Genomic DNA, 23686 nt, shown 5'->3' on the forward strand with positions numbered 1-23686 from the left:
GCAGTGGAGTATGGCCCAAGTCTTTGGGCCCCTGCACCTGCAAGGGAGATCTGGAGGACGCTCCTAGCTCCTGGCTCCAGATCCATGCAGCTCCAGCCATTGCAGCCTTTTGGGAGGTGAACCAGCAGATGGAAGATCTCTCTCTCTCTCTCTCTCTCTCTCTCTAGCTCCCCCCCCCCTCTGCTTCTGCCTCTCTGTAACTCTACCTTTCAAATAAATAAATGAACAAATCTATAAAAAAAATACCAAACCCTACTTTTTTTTTTGACAGGCAGAGTTAGACAGTGAGAGAGAGAGAGAGAGAGAGAGAGAGAAAGGTCTTCCTTTTCCGTTGGTTCACCCCCCAGATGGCTGCTATGGCTGGCGCGCTGCACTGATCCAAAGCCAGGAGCCAGGTGCTTCCTCCTGGTCTCCCATGCAGGTGCAGGGCACAAGCACTTGGGCCATCCTCCACTGCCTTCCTGGGTCACAGCAGAGAGCTGGAGTGGAAGAGGAGCGACCAGGACAGAATCTGACACCCCAACCAGGACTAGAACCCGGGGTGCCTGTGCCACAGGCGGAGGATTAGCCTAGTGAGCCTCAGCGCCAGCCAACAAACCCTACTTTCAAAAACATCAATGATGATATAGGGTAAGACATTTTTTCTTCTCTAAGCCATAGTTCAGTGAGCACATGGAATTCTTGCTTGATGCAGTGGTGTGTTCTTAGCAGAGGCCCAGGTATCCTTTAGGCACAGCAATGCCAAAGGCCCATGATAGTTTTAGGGTTCCATGAATATATTTTAATTCCTTTAAAATTCAGAAGATAATCCAGCTGCATTGTATTTGTTTTATACCAAAACAACTGTAGAATATAATATTTAATATTTCTTATGGAGGAAGAGGTTCACAAAGGGCCTTGAGCTCCCCAAAGCCATGTTGCTTCTCTGCTGTGGGGTGCTGGAAGCACCTACAGTTGTTAACATTCTTTATGAACTGGGTGAAATATCCTCCCACTCGGTAGCTTTTTAAAAAAAATGAGCCTTCACTGAAATGTCTGTATTGAGCCTCAGAAATTTTCACTTCAGGTAAAATGGGAGAGACACATGCATGCAGCGCAGTGCTTAAGTCACTGCCTGGAACATTCATGACCCATAATGGAGTGCTTAGTTCAAGCCCCAGCTACTCTGCTCTTCAGATCCAGCTTCCTGAGATGTGCACCTTGGGGGGGGGGGGGCAGCAGACAATGACTCAAGTACGGGGTTCCCTGCCACCCACACAGGAGACCTGAACTGAGTTACAGGCACCTAGCTTTGACCTGGCCCAGCCCTGGCTGTTGTGTGTATTTGGGGAATAAACCAGTGGATGGAAGAGTCTCTCTCTCTCTCTCTCCCCGCCCCCAGCTTCTTTTCTCTCTATCTCTTTCTGCCTATCAAACAAAATGAAAATAAATGAAATTTTAAAAAATATACGAGAAACTGACACACTTCAAACTCTTGCTTAATATGGCTTCCTCCTTTAAAACCTTTTATTAAACTTTTCAGTTTGTTTTTCTAAGCTAGATAAAGATGGCTCTGCATGTGCCACTGAGTCCCATTATTTGAAAAACAGTCTTCTGTTTATATTAACTTTAATTTAAAATGATTAGTAAATCATTTCCTAATTTCAGCCATTTAATCTGCAAGTGTCTATGCCCCAGTTTTATGTTCTAAAAATTTTGACATTTTAATCTGAAAGTACATTGATCTATCAAACAGATCAAGTGCCACATTCCACACTCATTCTGTCTTTAAATTTTGTTTGAGGGATATGGGGGTCTACATTTCAAATTGAAAGGTTTTTGTTGTTGTTTGGGATGCTTTTTGGAGGGTATTGATTTGTATAGTTAAACTGATGATTTTGTACTTCTCTTGGCTACTCTGCCCAGTTCATTAGCAATTTCATATATTTTCATAAATACCCCTTAATGTTTTCCCATTTCCCATAGATAGGTGGACATGTGTGGAGACTGTGCTACTCAGCAGTATTTCTGGTTTTGCTCTCCTTCTGTGCACACTTGAAGAGTTGGGGTGGGGGAGGGGAATTGTGGTCATAGACCTTGCTTTGGCCAGTAAAGTGTGAGCAAAAGTGTCAGGACAGAAGCATTTACTTACTTCCCCATGTAAAATTCTCTAAGATACTTCCATCAAAGTTGTAGAATCTCGCGTTGATTCCTAAATGACATAGGCAGGCTGAGCTGCTGAGCCAACACATGGAGTTAGTTGCCTGCACACCCACAAGACTTGGTGGAGACAAGAAGTAAATTTTCACTGTGTTAAGCAACTGCCATTAGGAAGTTGTTCACTACTGCAGCTAAGCTGAATGTATCCCAAGTGACGCAGTAATAACTGGTTACCATTATCTATACCATCACATCCATATCCTTAGAGTAAAAGTAAGTTTTAGTATGCTGCTGTATTATCTGATAATTTCAAACCCTTTAATCTTACCAAGTCTTCTAATTTGTTGAAGTAAATTGATGATTTTGGAGTCTATATATTATAAAATGATATGTGGCTATTATGCTTTTGAAAGAATAATAATTTTCCAAAGTAGAATTGTATTAGCATACAGAGAAAAGATAAACATTACATATGGCTGATATTTTTTGGCCAACTTCAGATGAAGAGAAAAATCAGTAAATCTGCCAGGCAAATCAGCAATTGATTCATCTCTAGTTTATAGTAAATTTTGTCAGCATAATTTGTGAGCAGGGTCTCTTACACCTCTCTCCCCTTAAACCAATCTGGTGATAAGAGGCTATAAGTGCCAGGCTTTCCAATGCACTAGTTTGGAAAAATTTATAAGATTTTCATTAAATCTCCAGTAGATAAAATTAAATGGGCTTGCACTTTGCTTTATAATTAAATAGTTTATGTGTTTTATTGACAGAAGAAATGTACCAAATGGATAAATACTGAGGTGGGGAAATTTTTGAGTTCATTTACAAAATGAAGAGCTTCTGGCCATAGTTCTATCCTTCTGAACTGTAAACAAAAAGCAAAACTAATCAGCTTATAATAAGAAACATGTCACATATAAGTTAATATGTTTCTCTGACCTCCAATAAATCCTGTAAGAACTTGCAATAAATGGAAAAACACGTATAGAAAACAACAAACATCTTTCCTGCCTTTGGGAGAATGGTTGCCTAGATCCCTTCATAATTTTTGTTACTGACACATTTCATTTTATAAACATAATGCTAGCATAATCAGATTGCAGAAGTAAACTCAATTCTATTGCCTTGCAAACTGAATAGCTAGTGTGGCTTCTTTTACCTTGGGAGTCAACAGTTCAGTCTTGAGAGCAAGAACGTTTGTTCCATTTTAACATTAAAAGTGAAACACCAATTTGTCTCTGCTCAGGTTCAGATAAGTATCCCTAACTTCTCCCACATCACCAACAGGCAGAAGCATCATTTCAACACACCAACCCCCCTTGCCTGTGCACAGTAACTGACATCAGCATGAATCACTCACAAACTGGAGCCATTAATAACTCAAACTTAATACAAGTAAAAACATGTACAGTTCCATGTGCTTTTCATTTTGTTTGTAAAACTGTCATTTATTAAAATACTTAACCTTGGGCAGAAAGAGGTTATGATAAAAATGACTTTTTGTTGTTTATTTAATGTAGCAAGAAAAGACAAGCTATAGGAAAACAAAAATAGAGGGAAGGCCAAGGACAAGGTCTGGAACAGGTGATAATCCTTAGTTTTCCTGTGAATATCTCAATATCTGTGACCCTCCAAAATATTTGAAACATGAAATAACATACCTAGAAATTACACTTTATGTATATGGATGAATTTATTATTCTTTATTTTTGTTTAGAATTTCTGCAGATACAGATCTACTCTCACAAATGTTGGCATCCTGACTTTTTAAAAAATCCATTTGTTCATTCAGTGGATATTTATTGTGTGTGAACAATACCTAAGTTATCTTGTTAAGTAGATCCTTGGTATCTTGGAGCTTATAAATATGTTGTTACTCTTCTATATCTTTTCCATATTTGAATGAATCTAGAGGAGAATTAGAGAAGGATTCTTCCAGTAGTTCTCAGCTCCACACCATAACACCCTCAGTTACCACCCTCCAACAGACACACATACTTCAGGACTGACACTTGCTGAAAGGCATGGCATGCCAATGATTTGTTCTTACAAACCTGTGGAAATAGATGTTCCAGAGAGCACAGAAATGAAATGTGGAAACACTCAGAATTTTTGTCCAGAGAGGACTTTCTTTATGAGCTGCATGGCAGCTTAATTGCAGTTTGCTATCAGTTGAGAAAAGATTCCAGTTGGTGGAAATGCCAGCCTAATTTGGAGTGGGTTATATACAGTGTGCTATATACACACACAGTTCTCCTTCTGTGTCCAAGCCAGGGATGCAGATGCAGTGACTCTGAGGCCTTCAAAATATTCCATTACCATTTTTCCTGTTATATTATGTATCCTTCTAATACAGGTATGCTTTGATAGCCTTTTATCTATAGGATGTTTATTTTAAACTTGAAGATAGTACCACATTCTGTGAAGGAGGATCAGTTAACTTATAAGATCAAGAAATGGATAGCAAGTATATATAACTCAAACTATTATGCAAGTATATTTCAGGGAAGGAAAAAATAAATACATGTAGTAGTTACTACTTAGGAAACAAATTGAAGTAAGACAATTAAACGAATTATGTTCATAAGGTTGTCTACATACACATTTATAGCTGCTGTTTATTATCAAAGCAAATGTAAATTCCAATAAAGGCAAATGGATATGAGGAGAAAGATATTTATTACACTAAAGTAGCCATCTTAAAGAAGTTAATTTGATGCTTTAATACATTAATGTGATATTATTAATTCAGCTTGGTTGTTTTGTATGCAGAGAAGAAAATTCAATATACAGCAGAGCAAGAAAGGTTTAGAAATGCTTTCAGGAGATCAAGCGCCATATTAGTCAGATGCAGGAACTCTCTTCCAACTTTACTTTCCAAGGCTGCATCTACAATCCTTCTTATGAATTCAAGCCAGAGACAATGTTCATTCACTCCCATGTCCATTCTTCACTAACAGCAAGCAACTGTGTTTATGCCTTCACGAACTGTGGCAAAAAAATCTAAACAATGTTAGATAATTTACTCAGGAGCCAGCATTGTGATGTAGCAAGTTAAACCACCTCCTGAGACACTGACATCCAGCTCCCTGCTAATGTGCCTGGGAAAGCAGCAGAAGATGGCCCAAGTGCTTGGACCCTGCACTCATGTAGGAGACCTGGATGAAGCTTCTGGCTCTTGGCTTAAGCCTGGGCCAGCCTTGTTTGTTGCAGTCATTTGGGGAGTGAAGATGGAAGATCAATGAGGATTTATTAAATTTGATAATATTAAATAATATTATAAATTGAACAATATAAATTAAATAATATTAAAGGCAAAGATTTGTCTTTCAAATAAATAGGCATATCTTTAAAAAAAAAAAAACAGATAATTTAGGCTGGTGCTACGGCTCAATAGGCTAATCCTCCACCTAGCGGCGCTGGCACACCGGGTTCTAGTCCCGGTCGGGACGCTGGATTCTGTCCCGGTTGCCCCTCTTCCAGGCCAGCTCTCTGCTGTGGCCCGGGAAGGCAGTGGAGGATGACCCAAGTCCTTGGGCCCTGCACCCCATGGGAGACCAGGAGAAGCTCCTGGCTCCTGCCTTCGGATCAGCGCAGTGCGCCGGCCACAGCACGCCAGCCCCAGCGGCCATTGGAGGGTGAACCAACGGCAAAGGAAGACCTTTCCCTCTGTCTCTCTCTCTGTCCACTCTGCCTGAAAAAAAACCAGATAATTTATATGGCACAAGATTTAACTATTTTACTTTACCAGAAAAAGATCAGTCAGTACAATCAGTATCTCTGTTGTTTTCACCTATTAAAAATCAGTCTCAGTGAAAACTTCAGGTAAGCCTAGGGACAAGACCCAGGACAAAATATCAGGGAGAAGAATGATTTATGTCTTACTTAATTTTTTCTTCTTTTCTTTCTTCAAATCTATGCTTCCTTTTGCTGTTTTCTTTTTCCACATACAACAACTTTTTGTGCTGTCAGATAAATCTAGTGCTGAGCATATTTCAGTGTACTAAGCTCCTTTAGGAGGGAAATGGTAAAACAAAGCAAGAACCAGCAGAGCCATGACTAAGCTGTAGGAGGAAGGAGTTCGTATAGTTGGAGGGAGAAATGGCTGCATACTTTCTTAAGCCAGATTCAGGGACACCGGTTTATTAAACCTATCACTTGGTTGGGTCACTCCTGAGTCATGATTAGCTGAAACTATCACCCAGAGATATTGGGAGTGAACCTTCATCACAGACAAGGAATGATGTGTCTGAGGCTGTCTGTCAGTGATGCTGACAAATGGTTTGACTCCTGCATTAATGCGTAGAAGGGAACAATTAGCAGAGATCTCAAGCCACAGGGTTCAGCTTCCAGAAATTTCTCAGGCAAGCTACCAGAATTTCCATCCAACATGATTTTGCCTGTTTGTCAGATATGAGGCTTGTTTCTCCGTCATAGAGCTTTTCCTTCGCCTCCTCCTCCCCTTCTTCCCCTCTCTTCTAATTTTATTCTTTTTCCAGAGAAGTCAGTTCTTTCTTTGTGATGTGAGAAACTTTGCATAACACACACTGATATTTTTACTTTTGAGGTGTGAAATTTTATAATATAATTAGTATTTTACAATGTAAGTAAAATATTAAGGTTTCTTCTTCATCTACTATGTCCTGAGTAATCATTAAAAGAAAGAAAAAATTTCTTTGAATTCTGGTGTTAATTACCACACATCTTTTGTTATTTAAATAATCTACAGTTGTTTTCTAATAAACAGTAGTGTCTTTGACTTAGTACCATTAATGAATATCTAAGCCAACATAGCCAGAGTCATTGGTTTTGCAACAACTTTCATCTGAACTTTAAATTTTACAGTTTTAGTTCGATTGTGAATACCTTTCTTTTTTAACTTTTATTTAGTAAATATAAATTTCAAAAGTACAGTTTATGGATTACAATGGCTTCCCCCCCCATAACTTCCCTCCCACCTGCAACCCTCCCATCTCCTGCTCCCTCTCCCATTCCATTCACATCAAAATTCATTTTCAATTATCTGTATATACAGAAGATCGATTTAGTATATATTAAGTAAATATTTCATCAGTTTGCACCCACACAGAACATAAAGTGTAAAATACTGTTTCAGTACTAGTTATAGCATTAATTCACATTGAACAACACATTAAGAACAGAGATCCTACATGAGGAGTAAGTACACAGTGACTCTTGTTGTTGACTTGACAAATTGACACTCTTGGTTATGGTATCAGTAATCACCCTAGGCTCTTGTCATGAGTTGCCAAGGCTATGGAAGCCTTTTGAGTTCACCAACTCTGATCTTATTTAGACAGGGTCATAGTCCAAGTGGAAGTTCTCTCCTCCCTTCAGAGTAAGGTACCTCCTTCTTTGATGGCCCATTCTTTCTACTGGGTTCTCACTCACAGAGAGTTTTTTTTTTTTGCCAGAGTGTCTTGGCTTTCCATGCCTAAACTACTCTCGTGGGCTCTTCAGCCAGATCCGAAGATCCGAATGCCTTAAGGGCTGATTCTGAGGCCAGAGTGCTGTTTAGGACATCTGCCCTTCTATGAGTCTGCTGTGTATCCTGCTTCCCATGTTGGATCATTCTACTTAATACTATTGGTTGAACTCTGTAATTAACACACAATCATTCTTAGGTGTTTAAATTTAACTGAAAAGTGATCTCTGTTAAATATAAGAGTGGAAATAAGAGAGGGAGGAGATGTACAATTTGGGACATGCTCAAGCTGACTTGCCCCAAATGGTTGAGTTAGAAACATACCAGGGGATTCCAATACAATCCCAGCAAGGTGGCATGTACTAATGCCATCTCACTAGTCTAAGTGATCAATTTCAGTTCACAATTGATCATGCTGATAGGTCTAAGAGTCAAAGGGAGCACATAAACAAGACTAGTGTCTGCTAATACTAACTGATAGAATAAAAAAGGGAGAGAACGATTGTGAATACCTTTCAAATATATTCTTGTCTCTTTCTAGGTTATTCCAATGGTACAGGAATTTATAATCAATAAATTGGGACGTGCATTCATTGAGCCACCCCCCTTTGATTTATCCAAGGCATTTGGAGACAGTCATTGCTGTGCACCACTGATTTTTGTACTCTCACCTGGAGCAGATCCCATGGCTGCCCTTTTAAAATTTGCCGATGACCAGGTACCTTACAACAGATGAAGCTATTTGGAAAAAATGACTTGCTTATAACTGAAATCTTAAGGGGAGAGGGCAAGTTGCAAATGTGTCACTCAGCCCTCGAAAGCTTTGGGGGTCCAGAGGTTGACAGCTCCAAGAACATAACACTTAATGGCAGCACTGGCATTAAAAATATTTCCTTGTCCAAATTATAAAATCAGAATTTGTATTAGAGAAACATTTGCTTTTCTTTTGGGAGGACAGGAACTCTGTGACATCATTTGACCAATATATTATCTTGGATTGATGAAATGAATTCCAGTCTGGACAATGACCCTGGGACAAATCTCTAATTCTATCTTTTTCCCAGTCTGTAAATGGAGCTTTTATGTTCCCAAAAGAATTAGTCACTTTACCATTTAGAATATGTTCTACTATTACATTCTTGGACTTTAAACGTTATTCAAATTAATTTAATATAAATGTTCTTCCATCATACAGACTAGAACAAGAAAGTAACAATGAACAAGGGATTGGGCATGTCTAAAGTTTTTTCCCCCTTTTGGTATAATCAAAATAACTTTTTATGGTGATATTGCTGATATCTACAAAATCTTCATTCTCACTTTTATTGAGTGCTTAAATGTTGTTAACTTTGCTAGACTTTGTAAGATACATTTTCTCTTTTTAATTTTACAGCAGTTCTGTGAAATAGATGATAGCATATCCATTTTACAGATTGGGATACTAAAACAGAAAGAGGTTGTAGCTTCTCAAAGGCCACATAGCTAATAAGCTAAAATATTTGCTTTATAAGCCAGTTTATGTTTTAATAACCCCTGTTTCTTTGTTTCATTTTGTTTTTCATGGGTATAATTCTTATGTCCCAGAGGACTGATTGTTCAGCATGGCCCCTAGTAGTGGTTAGAGACATGTTGGGACATGGCCACCATGATTGGAGGAGGTGAGGTTTTAGGTTTGAGAGGGACCAGATCATGTAGTGTCTTTGTGAGCTACATTAAGGATTTTCAGTAAGTTGGAAGATATGGTAGGGTTTCAAGCCACAGAATGATAGGATCTTATATGTAATCTATAATGCTCATATTAGCAGTAGTGTGGAGGATTGTCTTCAGTGGAGCCAAGTGAAAGCAGACCACTAGTAAGGTGGACCATTGAGAGATCAGGAAGGGGAACCATGGGTAGGAGGAGAGGAGAGAGGTAAAGGTGGCTGAAAATATCTATTTTATGTGGGACTTACCTCTCCAGGACAACATGACCTTGATCTTTTAAGCTGTTGCTTTATGTCCCTCCCCCAGTGTTACGCAGCATGATTATTTCAGACCCCTGTGTGAGTCCTACTTGGTATTTTGTCTTCACTTGCTACTTCCACTTCTTCCAGTGATTCTTGTTTCTAGATCTATTTTGTTTTCTTCTGCTGCTATTTGCTAGTGATATGAGCATTAAGAGAAGGCCTGGACCCTACTGTTCAACTACTCTCATCACATCACCCAAGTTCTCTTCCAGAGAAGCAATGTGGTGGTAATTACCCCAGAAAGAAAAAATCCAGAAGCCACAGATGAATCAGGACACAATATCCTGCATTCCACGAAAACATTCCCATAGAATTTCTTTTTTTTAGTGTTGTCTTTTTTAAATTTTATTTAAGGAATACAAATTTTGTATATTTCATATGTACAGATTCAGGAACACGGTGACACATCCTAACCTCCCTCCTGCCCTAGCCGCCACCCTTCTTCCTCCTCTCCCTTCTATTCCCATTCTTAATTTTTACAAAGATCTATTTTCAGCTTATACTCATAAGATTAAACCTACACCAAGTAAAGAATTCAGCAAATAGTATGAAGAAAAAAACACTAATCCTCAACAGGCTAGACAAGGGCTGTAAACAATCATCAAACCTCAGAATGTCAATTTCATGCCTATATTTACCTTTTAGGTACTCTGTTAGTTACCACAGATTGGGGAAAAGATATGGTATTTGTCTTTTGGGGGCTGGCTTATTTAACTGATACAATGGTTTCCAGGTGCATTCATTTTGTTGCAAAAGATAGGATTTCATTTTTTTTTTTTACTGCTGAATAGTGTACCATAGTGTGTGTGATAATTTGTTTATCTAGTCGTCATTTTATGTACATCCCACAGAATTTCTTAATGAAACTTTTTTTATTCTCTTAATTTTTAATTTGCAGTAGCCAAATGAATGAAAATACAGTTATTCAAAGATCTGGAGAATATAGGACATATCCATTTGTCTAGTCATAGTTTTCTTTTCAGCTTTGGATTTTCAGAATTGCTATAGGACAACCAGTTCCTTTCATCTCCTTATGTTAAAAGCCCTCCTAAATTTTTTCTATCCTTTGTATTAACAACCAAAGAGCCTACAGATATTTGTTACCATGACTGTTTCCTATATTAATTGACTTGCTTTTATATGTTTATGGGACCCTTAGTCAATAAGTGTTTTTAGAATCATGTATGTTTAGACTTTTGAGGGGTGCTAACATATGTAAATCTTAATCTAGTTAATGTTATCTGTTCTTGAAATAACAATATTGATTTCTCTAGAAAAATATGACTTTTTAACTAACATCTTTGTTGTTGTACACAGGGGTATGGGGGATCCAAACTTAGCTCCTTATCCCTTGGTCAAGGCCAAGGGCCCATTGCTATGAAGATGTTAGAAAAAGCCATCAAGGAAGGGACATGGGTTGTTCTTCAGAACTGTCACCTTGCCACCTCTTGGATGCCAACCCTCGAGAAAGTGTGTGAGGTAAAAATGCAAGTTTCTGTTTACCAGATGGTATTCCCCCATCTCATGAGCGGTTCTTGTGTCAAGTAAGTAACTCCATTCCTGTCTTCCAGTTTGGGAGGTTTGCAGATTAGTGGCATGACTGGATTACAGGAGAGGTGGGCTCACACCGAGAACTCAGGAGAAACAGAGGAGAGCACACAGTCAGGCCATGGCAAATCCCTCTCAACAGGCCCAAGGGCTCATCCTGTGAGCTGGAAATGTCCTCAATCCAGAGAAGCAGACTCAAAGATGACAGTGAACCACAGAGGAGAAATAAATCAATTTGTCTTTTACAGCAATAGATCAAAAGCAATAAAAGAAACTATTCAAGGTGAAATCCAAGTGACCACGCTAAAACAAAGGGCTTCAGAATATAACTTTTCTTTAACTCATTTTTCACCCACTTGGCCAATTACCCTGACCCAGAAAATCAATCTGAAATGTAAAGAGTACTGCACTCATTCTCCTTGGGTTGGCTCAGAGAACTTTCCAATTTTGGTGTGTAGAAATTCCAGGAAGAAAACTCCATGTACCTCAACAGAGTACACAGAAAACCGAGCACTGGATTTCAGCACACAGTGAGAAAATGTGCCCACTGCTATTTCCTGTGATTCTACTGCACTCCTAACTCCCCTCTCAGAGTCCCCCAGGCTACTAAATAAGCAGTGAAAGAACATACATTGTCTGACCACGTAAGGAAACTTACAGGGAAGAGTTTTTTTTTTTTTTTTAATGACATGAATTACTACTTTGTTTTGCCTGCATCTCCCACTAGAATGTGAGTGCCGTTAAGACAACTACTTTATCTTTTTTTATTTTTTATGTTTTAATTTATGGTAAACAAATTTCATATATACAGATTTAAGAACATGGTGATACTTCCCACTCTAGTCTCCCTCCCACCCATGCTCCCACCCTTCCTGCTCCTTCTTCTTATTCCCTCAATTTTTACAATAATCTACTTTTAGTTTACTTTATATTCATAAGATTAACCCTACACTAAGTGAAGAGTTAAACAAATAAAGGAAAAAAAACACTGTGACTTTGTCTTTACCTGTTTTGTTCTCTGCCTATCTCTGGCACTTTGAATAATATTTGGCCATAGAAGATAACCTAGAAGTATTTATTGAATTAGTGAATAAATATTGCTTCACTGCTTAAAACCATTGCATGCAAGACAAAGTTAAAATGCTCAGTATGACTTCCAGCACCCTTTGCTTGCCTGATCAAGTCTCATCTCTTATCACATTCCATCTTGACATCTATGCCTCAGCCATTTGATCTTCATTCAGTTTCATTGGTAGAGCACACTTTCTCAAGAACATAGGCCATCAAAATAGGTATGATTAAACTATTCTTTCTATTTTTTCCCTTGCCAACATATCCTTATATTTCAGGCTTTACCTGAGAGGTTTTATAGCTGTGTCTGTCTCCTTATAGTTCCTCTGTCTCAAAGCCATTTTCACAACTTGTTGAAATGTGTCATACATAACCGTCTCAGACCTTTGTAACAGAGGAAAGCTAATGAACAGTGAACTTGGCTCAAAAATCTCATTAAATACGTTACCTAAGTCACTAGACAAAGGAAAGGTGGTAGGAGGAAAAAACCTGCTTCTCCCCACTATTGTTGTTGAGAAAGAGACATCTATGCATGCCTCCTGACTTACTCCCACCCTTCACCATATGAGTGCTCCAATTGTTGTTTTCTGATAAAGATTTATAATTTAAAGACAAATAGCCACCACTGACATGGTCAATTGTGGGAGGTAGCAATAGACAGAGGGACTGAAGAAGAGGAGGGAGAAAAGTCCATGATAATTGTTCCTAGCTCCTAAACAGCCTTATAAAATACTCATCAGGAGATCTAATACCCTCCATAGTCCAAACCTAGCTATCCCTTAAACAAACATATAAAACTCAGGATACATCAGTGAGATTATATCTATATCCATATCTATATCAATATCCATATCTATATCTGTATCTATCTATCTATATATATATATATATCACTCAGGATATACTGGTTCTCCTCATCCTTTAAAACAAACTCTCTCTCTCTCTCTCTCTCTCTCTCTTTCCCTCTCCCCTCCCCCAACCTTGGTCAGGATTTGCAGTGTAGTGGGTAAACCCACCAACTGTGATACTGGCATTTTTTAAATAAAAAATAAATCTGTTTTAAAACTCTCTCTTTTTCAATCCCTGTCTAGTTTAATACTTTTTTTTAAATTTATTTTGAAAGAGTTACAGAGAGAGGGAGAGACAGAGAGCTGCCATCTAGGAGTTCACTCCCTAGATGGCTACAACAGCCAATGTTGGGCCAGGCCAAAGCCAGGAGCCAGGAGATTCATCCGGGTCTCCCACATGGGTAGCAGGGGCCCAAATAGTTCAGCTGTCTTCTATTGCTTTTCCCAGGCCATTAGCAGGGAGCAATGAGGACAAAAACTGTGATCATATAGGATACCAGTGTTACAGGTGGCAGCTTTACCCATCTGCCAAATGCTGTCCCCAAGTTTAATATTTATTTATGTGAGTGTATTGCCTATTCTTATAGCTGATCTAAAGAGAGAAGAAAGAATTGGCCTTGATCTAGCTCTGGGGCACAGCATTATCTCTAAATGTTTCAGCAACATCAATGCAGATAGGAGAGTTTCTGAATGTCTTAGCATTTACTTTGGCCAACTCTGAATTATATAACATCTTTGTAAATTTTATAGTCCTATGTGTTTATTTTATCAAGGAGAATGACAACACTCTGAATTGTCTGAGCGAGGCATATTGTTTTAGGGGCAGAATCATATTTTAAGGCTTTTACTGAAATTGCAACAATTACATCTTCATTTTATAAAAGTTCTTCCTCCCCCTCCTAGCCCATCCCTTGCATATATGAATGTGAGATTTCTCTTTGGATATTATTTACCTTTCTTTATCTGACTTATTTTCTTGCAGGAGTTAAGCCCAGAATCAACACACCCAGACTTCCGACTTTGGCTGACAAGTTACCCATCTCCAAATTTCCCTGTGTCAGTACTGCAAAATGGAGTGAAAATGACCAATGAAGCGCCAAAAGGTTTACGGGCTAATATCATTCGATCATACCTCATGGACCCGATCTCTGACCCTGAGTTCTTTGGCAGCTGCAAAAAGCCTGTTAGTAATGGCTAAGTCTTGTTACCTCAGCCCTGTAAAGCAGTTCAAGTGGCCCCTGGTGATCACGGATATGTGCGTGGTGTAAAACTACAAATTAAATAGGCCTCCTACACTGCAGTGCAGTTGGTTTTGATTACTGATTATTGACTGTGCCGAAGTCAATTGTATTAATATTTTATTTTAATTTCACCACCAGCCTCATTCCTGCTCAGCTGAGATCTTATGGGGTGTCATTAATAATGTAGCTTTCTATTTAGAAAGTCAGCTGTAAGCCATTCTTGGCACAAATCTGCAAGGCTGGAGAATCTTGTTTCAGGATATTAACTGAGCCCTTTGCTATTTGGAACCATATCTCTAAATTAAAACATAAAAATATTTCCTCCATATAACTATAATGAGAGTGCAAATGATTTTCCTCCTTGATTGATGGGACTCATAGGGTCTTTTTTAGTGTCACCAGGCAAGCAGGGAAAACACCCACTGCTTTCATGATTAGAATTCTGTGTGTGAATGTCTGTGACCTAAAAATGCTTCACAGTGTTTTACCATAATTAAAAATGGAAGAGTTTCCTTTTAAGAGGGGTTATGAACCTTAGTATGTTTCTGCCATTAAAAAGCTCACACCCTTGATGTCTGAAAATGTTTTAAGTGCACATCAAAAGGAAACATTTAAAATAAAGAAGTACTTTCATTAAATAAAAGTTTAGCTGCTAAAAAAAAAAGTGCCTATATTTAAAACTAAGCTAAACCTTATCCTATGCTTCTAAAATTTGCTATATTATGTAGCTTTTGTGTCGATTAGGTCCAGAGAGAGTAGGTTACTCTCAAACAGGTGGTGAGGGCATTTCTGTGTATTGCAGACTAGCTAGAGCCCCTTTGCAAAAGTTGACTCTACCATCCCTTTCTTCAAGATCAGGTCTCTCCATTAGTTGTCACATATATTAGTAGTTCAGGCATTTATGAAACAGTCCAGGGGGCCGGCGCCGTGGCTCACTTGACTAATCCTCCGCCTGCGGCACCGGAATCCCATATGGGCTCCGGGTTCTAGTCCTGGTTGCTCCTCTTCCAGTCCAGCTCTCTGCTGTAGCCCAGGAGGACAGTGGAGGATGGCCCAAGTGCTTGGGTGCCTGCACCCCCCTGGGAGACCAGGAAGAAGCACCTGGTTTTGGATTGGCGTGGCTCCGGCCATAGCAGCCATTTGGGGGGTGAACCAACAGAAGCAAGACCTTTCTCTCTGTCTCTCCCTCTCACTGTCTGTAACTCTACCTGTCAAATAAATAAATAATAAATCTTAAAAAAAAAAAAAAAGAAAGAAACAGTCCAGTCCAAAAGCAAAATCTCATTAAGTGCCCAGGAACACATCATAATGTCTGTTTTATCTTTTTGCTTGGAAATAATTTTAAAACTCAGGAAAGTTTCAAGTGTAAAACTAGTATAAGAAATGGCCATAATGGTAGAGGGAGTAGGAGGTGGGATGGAAGTGGGGGTGGGAGGGCAGATATGGGGGGGGAATAACCACTACATTCCTAAACAATTTATTAAATAAAAGCTTGCTAAAAATAAATAAGTAAATAACTGAGGCAAAAAAAAAAAAAGAAAAGAAAAAGGAATGGCCTATACCCTTTGCCTATAGTCACCTCCTATTAATATTTTATTCCATTTGCTTTATCATTTATATTTCTTTTCTGTATCTCTTTGTCTTTCAATATATACCCAATATCAAGTTTATACACACACACACATACATACACACATTCACATGTATACATACATACATAATAGTCCTTTATCCTTAAATATTTTGGTGCATATTTCCTAAGAATAGGAACATTATCTCATCCTAGTCCAATTATTACTTTTAGTGAATTTAGCAAGGACACACTATTGTATGAAATCTACAATTTGTGCTCCTGTGTTGCCAGTTTGTGCAGTAATATCCTTCAGGTGTTTTCCTTGCCCATGACAGGGTTGGGCTCATGTTTAGTACTGTATTTTTTTCTGTGTCTCTTTTGCCTCATTTGGTATGGAACATTTCCCCAATCTTCCTCTGTTTCTTACGACACTGACATCTCTGAAGGATTCATATCCCTCCCTTGTTAAAAAGAAAGTACTTCTCATTTGGGGTTTGTTTTCTTGTGATTATATTTCTACTCATTCTCAAACTACTACATAATCAAAACAAACATAGATATTTTATAACCATGTAAATAAACTATTCCTCATCCACATCTATTATCCTTTGAGGATTCTTGCCTGATCTAGTTACCAAATCCAGCACTTTCTACATTTGATACTTGGTGCTCTCCAATAAACAACAATTCTGTCTTTTACCTTATTTGGGCATCCATTATTGGTATGAAATAAGGAGTTTCTGGGTTTTTCCTCCAATGACTTACAGTTCGTACTATGTTTAAGTTTTTTGGTGCTCAATTTGCTCCAGAATAGGAATTCCTTTGATCTAGTTCCTCTGCACTTATTATAGTTCCCATCTTTTAAAATTTTTGGTATTTCAGGTTCATTTTGTACCTGCCCCAGTCCTGAATGCAGCCATTTTTCTGAAAAGTCCTATTTCTTTTTAATGGAGAATGGTATTAGAGAGCATGATGTGGATGTTGGATGAGCTCATTGCTACTGCATTGTCTTTGGTTCTTGACCCTTTTCAGTGGAGATAACTCAGAAATAACACACACACACACACACACACACACACACACACACGTACAGCCAAGTTTATGTGTGCATATGCATTCAGAGCATAGCTCCAACTTCAGCTCCTCTCCTCAGGCTTCTCGCTTGCTTGCTTTTCCTCATGACATATTTGTCTCTTCTACAGTGAGAAACCTGGCCTCCAACAACATCAATGCATTCACTGATTTGTTTGATTCTCTAATAAATCCGGTTTAGTTCCAGAATTAGCCCAGCATTTTTACCTTTAATTTCTCCCATCTCTGTGGTTGAATTTATGTTACTTTTCTTTTGTCTTCCACTCACCCTTTCAAGTTTATTCTATGAGGGAAACCTTTCCTGTGCTCCTGGGAAAAACTTGGAGCATTCCCATGACTTTTCTAGTCACTGTTAGGTAATAAAATGTCCTAAACTGTCATTTAAAATTGCAAAGCCAGCCTGGATTCAGGAATTAGAAAGTCTAAAGCAATTTATTAATCATTATTTCAATTTTCATTCAAAATCTATGCTTCAACGTCCCAGTATCTCACTTCAGGTCTATAGTCAGTGAGCTTCATACGCTCAGGGGAAGAGGCTGGAGTTGGCATCTTTCTTCTTCTCACTCTTCCTGCACTTGATAGATGCTGATACTGACCCCTCAGTTCAGAGTGTGTGTAGGAAGGAGGCCGGGAGGAGCAGAAATTCCTCTTTGGAACTGGTATTGCTTGGAGCTCTCTGGACTTGAGAGTGGTTTCACCCTGACTTTCTCTTTTTAGTTTTTGATGGTTTCTCCTTATGTTCCCCTACTAGACTCCTCTAACTATAATCCTTTTCACTTGGCGTCACCTCACCTTCAGAAGGTGCTCCTGTTTCCCTCTCAGCTTCTATTTTCCTTTCACACTGGCTCTTAACTGTTGGGATTTCCTTAGTCCATGGCAGAAGCCTTCTTGACCATGGCACCTTCAAAACGACCCGTAGCTTCCATTCCTCGCCCAAGTTCCCTATCGGCTCCTTGAGAATCCCACCAGCTCGGCCTGTCATCAGAGAGGATGAGGGAAATGATTCCCTTTCATAGTTCTCTACTCTGCAGCTATAGACTCCTCTACTTTTCAGGCCTGAGTTTTGCACTTTTCCACCCTGTCCAGCTGCAGGAAATGTGTCAACTCTTAGAATAGCCCCATTAACTTCTTCTTGTGAACTGGAAATTAGAAGGTAAGTCCCATGCAATTTTCTCCCTTGAAGATGAAGAAGGCTCCAAGCTACTACCTCCAAGGAAATCCCAAATCCTCTCTCAAACTCCATTTTGACTATGTTTTCCTTTCCTTGTGAGTTTTAGAGCTGTCTAATTGGTTTGAATTATCTCCTTGGAACTATCTCCATTATAATCTAGGATCACACATTGGAGTTATGAATTCTGGTGAATTATGAATTTAGTCAAAATCTTAACAATCCTGTAAGGTCACATTGAATTAGATGATTTACTATACTTCCTAAAAGCCTGATGTTTATGGACAGCTATATGTGTTAATTGAACAGGCATATAAATAGGTGTGTTTTTACCTAAAGAGCGTATAGAAATGTATTTAATTCTGTTTCAGTTATACCTTGAGATGAATATATCCCTAAGTATTTATTTACATAAAACATGGTAAATATAATGTTAGGAGGGAAAATAATTATGTGTAATCATTTCTTCTCATTACAGGATGAATTCAAGAAGTTACTTTATGGTCTCTGTTTCTTTCATGCTTTGGTACAAGAAAGAAGGAAATTTGGACCTTTGGGATGGAATATTCCTTATGAGTTCAATGAGACAGATTTAAGAATCAGTGTACAGCAACTCCACATGTTCCTGAACCAGTATGAGGTATTGTAAAAATCACAGTGAAGACATTACCTATTTTGCTCTTTATTATGTGTTTTACAGGGAGCCGAGGCTTCTGATTAATTTATATTCCTATAAAATGAATGGCAGGGTAGTTCTCAATGGCTTACTAAGTAGTACTTTATTATAACTGCTATAGCATATAGTTGAGATGTCAGTTTCCCCATCAGGAAACTAAATTTTATCATTTATTTTGACATATAAACAATTATAGAGACCTGAACAGTGATCACATTGGACTTATTTGAATAAGACTTGAGAAGATCAAAAATCAACCAGTTTCCAAAATAGAACTAACAAATAAATATTCTTCTTTTCTGTAACATGTCTTTATTTTTAGAAAAATGTCATTATGCTTTTATTCCATTGTTTGGATCACTTGTCAGGAAAACCAAACCATTTATACCAGTGGTGTTAAGCTGGAGTATAGATCTTGAAAAAAGCCAAATAGCCTAATGTCACATACACATTTCAACCTCTGCAATCCTGTTGTACACACACACACACACACACACATACACACACACACAACACAGCAGTACCCTTTTTTCTTTTTAAAGATTTATTTTATTTGAAAGAGTTAGAGAGGGAAGGAAGGGGGGTGAATCTTCCATCTGCTGGTTTACTCCCAAAATGGTCACAGTGGCAGGGCTGGGACAGGCCTAAGCCAGGAGCCCATTGCTCCATCCTGGTCTCCCATGTGGGTGCAGGGATCTGAGCACTTGGGCTATCTTCCACTGCTTTCCCAGGTGCTGGATTGTAAGTGGAGCAGCTGGGACTTGAAGTGGCATCCATATGGGATGCCAATGTTGCAGGCAGAGGCTTAACACACTGTGCCACAGTGCTGGCTCCTACTCTTTTTCTATTTTTCTTTTTAAGATTTATTTATTTATTGGAAGGCAGATTACAGAGGCAGATAGAGAGAGACAGAAAGAAAGATCTTCAGTCTACTAGTTCACTCTCCAGATGGCCACAATGTCCAGAGCTTGGCCAATCTGAAGCCAGAAGCCAAGAGCTTCTTCCAGGTCTCCCATGTGGGTGCAGGAGCCTAAGGAGTTGGGTCATCTTTTACTGCTTTCCCAGGCCATAGCATAGAGCTGGACTGGTACTGGAGCAGACGGGACTCGAACTGGCACCCATTTGGGATGCCAACACTGCAGGCTGGGGTTTTAACTCACTCTGCCACAGTGCCAGCCCCACCTACCCTTTTTCTTATTGTTACTTGTTTACCAGTTCTATTTTTAACATGTGTGCAGCTTTGAAGAATGATTTGGAATCAACCCATGTGCTATAATGATGTGGAGCTTTTTGGAAAGTGAATCTTCTGAATTTTAGTAGAATTTTATTCAAATGTATTTGGAAATCTTTAATTCACTTAGTCATTGGAATATGAAAAACTTTGATTTGGGGTTGGGCACTTGTCACAGTGTTAAGCCACCACTCAGGATACCTACATCCCATATTGGAGTGCCTTGGTTTAAGTCTCAGCTCTGCTTCCAATTCCAGCTGCCTGCTAATGAGCACTTTTGGAGGCTGCAGGTGATAGCTCAAGTGTTTGTGTCCCTTCCATACATCTGGGAGACCTGGACTGAGTTCCAGGATCCTGGCTTTGACCTGGTATAATCTGAGCTATCGCAAACATCTGAGTGAACCACTACTACATGGAGCTTACTCTCTCTCTCTCTCTCTCAAACAAAAAATTTTGGACTTTGAAACTTTTAGTGCATTATATTTCTTTTTTAAAAGATTTGCAGGAGCCAATGTTGTGCCAATAGCAGGTGAGTCCCTGCCTACAATGCAGGCATCCCATATAGGCACCAATTCAAGCCCCCGCTGCTCTGCTTCCCATCCAACTCCTTGCTAATGTGCCTGGGAAAACCAGCAGAGGATGACTCAAGTCCTTGGGCCCCTGCGCTCATGTAGGACACCCTGATGAAGCTCCTGGCTCCTGGCTTTGGCCTGGTCCAGCTCTGGCCTTTGTGGCCATTTGGGGAGTGAACCTGCTGATGGTAGCTCTCTCTGTGTCTTTCTCTCTCTCTTTAACTCTGCCTTTCAAATAAATAAATAAATCTTTAAAAAAAAATTCACAAACAGGAAGACATTGAATTCTATTTCTATAAAAACAAAGAAATCATCAAAATAAATATTGAGAGCTCAAATGCCGTTATCTAAACTTATATGAAGAACCTTCCATTTGAATTTCTGTGTTTCATTAGACAGAGTCTTACTCTGTATTACATTTAATGAATTAAAAACGCTTTTAACTCTGCAGCATGTAGATTTGGCAAAACATTCAAAAGGATCATAAATTTAATGGGTTATTTCTTGTAAGTAACATTTGTCCAAAAAAGATAGTAACAGGACAGGAGAGAAACAATGATACAGTGCTCAAGAAAATAAATTTTTTTAATTTTTTTTAACTTTTATTTAATGAATATAAATTTCCAAAGTACGACTTATGGATTACAATGGCTTCCCCCCCATACCATCCCTCCCACCCACAACCCTCCCCTTTCCCACTCCCTCTCCCCTTCCATTCACATCAAGATTCATTTTCGATTATCTTAATATACAGAAGATCAGCTTAGTATACATTAAGTAAGGATTTCAACAGTTTGCTCCCACACAGAAACATAAAGTGAAAAATAATAGATGATTTTTTTAAATGATGATGAAATCAGATCAGACCTATTGTCATGTTTAATCTCAGTGAGAGTCAAGTTGGGAATTGATACTTTCTTTTTTTTTTTTTTACAGAAGATCAGTTTAGTATGCATTAAGTAAAGATTTCAACAGTTTGCACCCCCATAGAAACACAAAGTGAAATATATTGTTTGAGTACTCGTTATAGCATTAAATCTCAATGCACAGCACATTAAGGACAGAGATCCTAGCAGACTCATAGAATGGCAGATGTCCTAAATAGCACTCTGGCCTCAGAATCAGCCCTAAAGGCATTTGGATCTGGCTGAAAAGCCCATGAGAGTATTTCAGGCATGGAAAGCCAAGACACTCTGGGAAAAGATCTCTGTGAGTGAGATCCCAGTGGAAAGAACAGGTCATCAAAGAAGGAGGTACCTTTCTCTGAAGGGAGGAGAGAACCTCCACTTTGACTATGACCTTGTCTAAACAAGATAAGAGTCGGAGAACTCAGAGGGCTTCCATAGCCTTGGAAACTCATGACTGGAGCATAGGGAGATTACTGATGCCATAGACAGGAGTGTCAATTGGTAAAGTCAACAACAGGAGTCACTGTGCACTTACTCCTCAAGAAAATAATTTAGCTAACATAATTACATTTTTCAGCACCAAAAAATTGAAAAGCATGAAACTTCTTTCATTTATCAATATTTTTCTGGATGAATAATATTCTAATTTAAATTATTATAGTCTATACTGAAGAGTCAATTAAAAGTATGCAATTGTGCATGGTTGTTCAAGATTCAAAAATCAGTTAATATAATACATCACATCAATGGGCTAAAAAAGAAAAAATTAACATGATCATTATCAATAAATGCAGGAAAAGTATTTGCCAAATTGCAACAGCCAGGACAAGCATTATGGCGCAGTGGGTTAATCTACCACCTGTAATATGCCAGCAACCTGTATGAGTGTCAGTTTGAGTCTCATCTGCTCTGCTTCTGATCCAGCTCCCTGCTAATACACTTGGGAAAGCAGCAAAAAATGACCAAAGTACAGGGGCCCCTGCAACCCATGTGGGAGACCTGGAGGGAGTTCCTGGTTCCTGGTTTCAGCCTGGCCAACACCAGCTGTTGGGGCCTTTTAGGGAGTGAACCAGCTGATAGAAGACCTCTCTCTCTCTCCCTCTCTGTCTCTCCTTTCAACATCTATAATTCTGCAATTCAAATAAATAAAATCTAAAAAAAAAACTCAGCCATTCATGATTTTTAAGAAAAGTCAACCAGTAATTAAAGGAAACTTCCTCAACTTGATAAAGAATATGTACAAAAACTTACAGTTAACATCATACTTAAATAGTGAGAATCTAAAAGTTTTCCTAGGAAGGTCAGAAACAAATCAAGGATGTCTTGCATCACCATTTCTTTTCTTTTTTTCTTTTCAACTTTTATTTAGTAAACATTAATTTCCAAAGTACAGTTTATGGATTACAATGGCTTTTCCCCCATAACTTCCCTCTCACCTGCACCCCTCCCATCTCCCGCTCACTCTCCCATTCCATTCACATCAAGATTCATTTTCAATTATCTTTATATACAGAAGATCGATTTAGTATATATTAAGTAAAGATTTCATCAGTTTGTACCCACACAGAAACCCAAAGTGTAAAATACTGTTTCAGTACTAGTTATAGCATTACTTCACATTGGACAACACATTAGGGAAAGATCCCACATTAGAAGTACATACACAGTGACTCCTGTTGTTGACTTAACAATTTGACACTCTTGTTTATGGCGTCAGTAATCTCCCTAGACTCTAGTCATGAGTTGCCAAGGCTATGGAAGCCTTTTGAATTTGCCTCCAAGCAGCACCTGGCAGTCACTAATGCTCCGTAATTCTTTCCCTCTCCAGCTGTGTCTTACTTTCTACCACTCCCCACATCCCCTCTGTTTCATGCTTTGAACTGTACTACTACAATCTATTTGCTTATCTCTCAGTCTGATGTATTATTTCACATATCTGCTTTAGCATATATTTTCCTGCTATTCTGATGGCTCTTTCCAGTACTCAATCCTTGTCTACTTTTGGGACTCTTTTTTTTTTTACAGGCAGAGAGAGAGAGACAGAGAGAAAGGTCTTTCTTTTCTATTGGTTCACCCCCCAAATGGTTCACCCCCCAAATGGCTGCTACAGCCGGCATGCTGTGCCAATCCGAAGCCAGGAGCCAGGTGCCCAAGCACTTGGGCTATC

General features: G+C 38.8%; 1 protein-coding gene across 2 annotated transcripts in view; it reads left to right on the forward strand.

Annotated features, from left to right (window-relative positions):
- The window catches only part of DNAH7 (dynein axonemal heavy chain 7), a 384555-nt gene that overhangs the window by 324595 nt on the left and 36274 nt on the right, over window positions 1-23686 (forward strand). For both annotated transcript variants that reach the window (XM_089330144.1, XM_089330145.1), the window contains 4 exons: window positions 8127-8303; window positions 10909-11070; window positions 14041-14241; window positions 18611-18772. In XM_089330144.1, the coding sequence (XP_089186270.1) occupies window positions 8127-8303; window positions 10909-11070; window positions 14041-14241; window positions 18611-18772 (702 nt within the window). The remainder of the gene's footprint in view (window positions 1-8126; window positions 8304-10908; window positions 11071-14040; window positions 14242-18610; window positions 18773-23686) is intronic.

The sequence above is a fragment of the Oryctolagus cuniculus genome, chromosome 3, assembly GCF_051225735.1.
Source record: "Oryctolagus cuniculus isolate XC-2025 breed Fujian yellow rabbit chromosome 3, ASM5122573v1, whole genome shotgun sequence".
Classification (NCBI taxonomy): Eukaryota; Metazoa; Chordata; class Mammalia; order Lagomorpha; family Leporidae; genus Oryctolagus; species Oryctolagus cuniculus.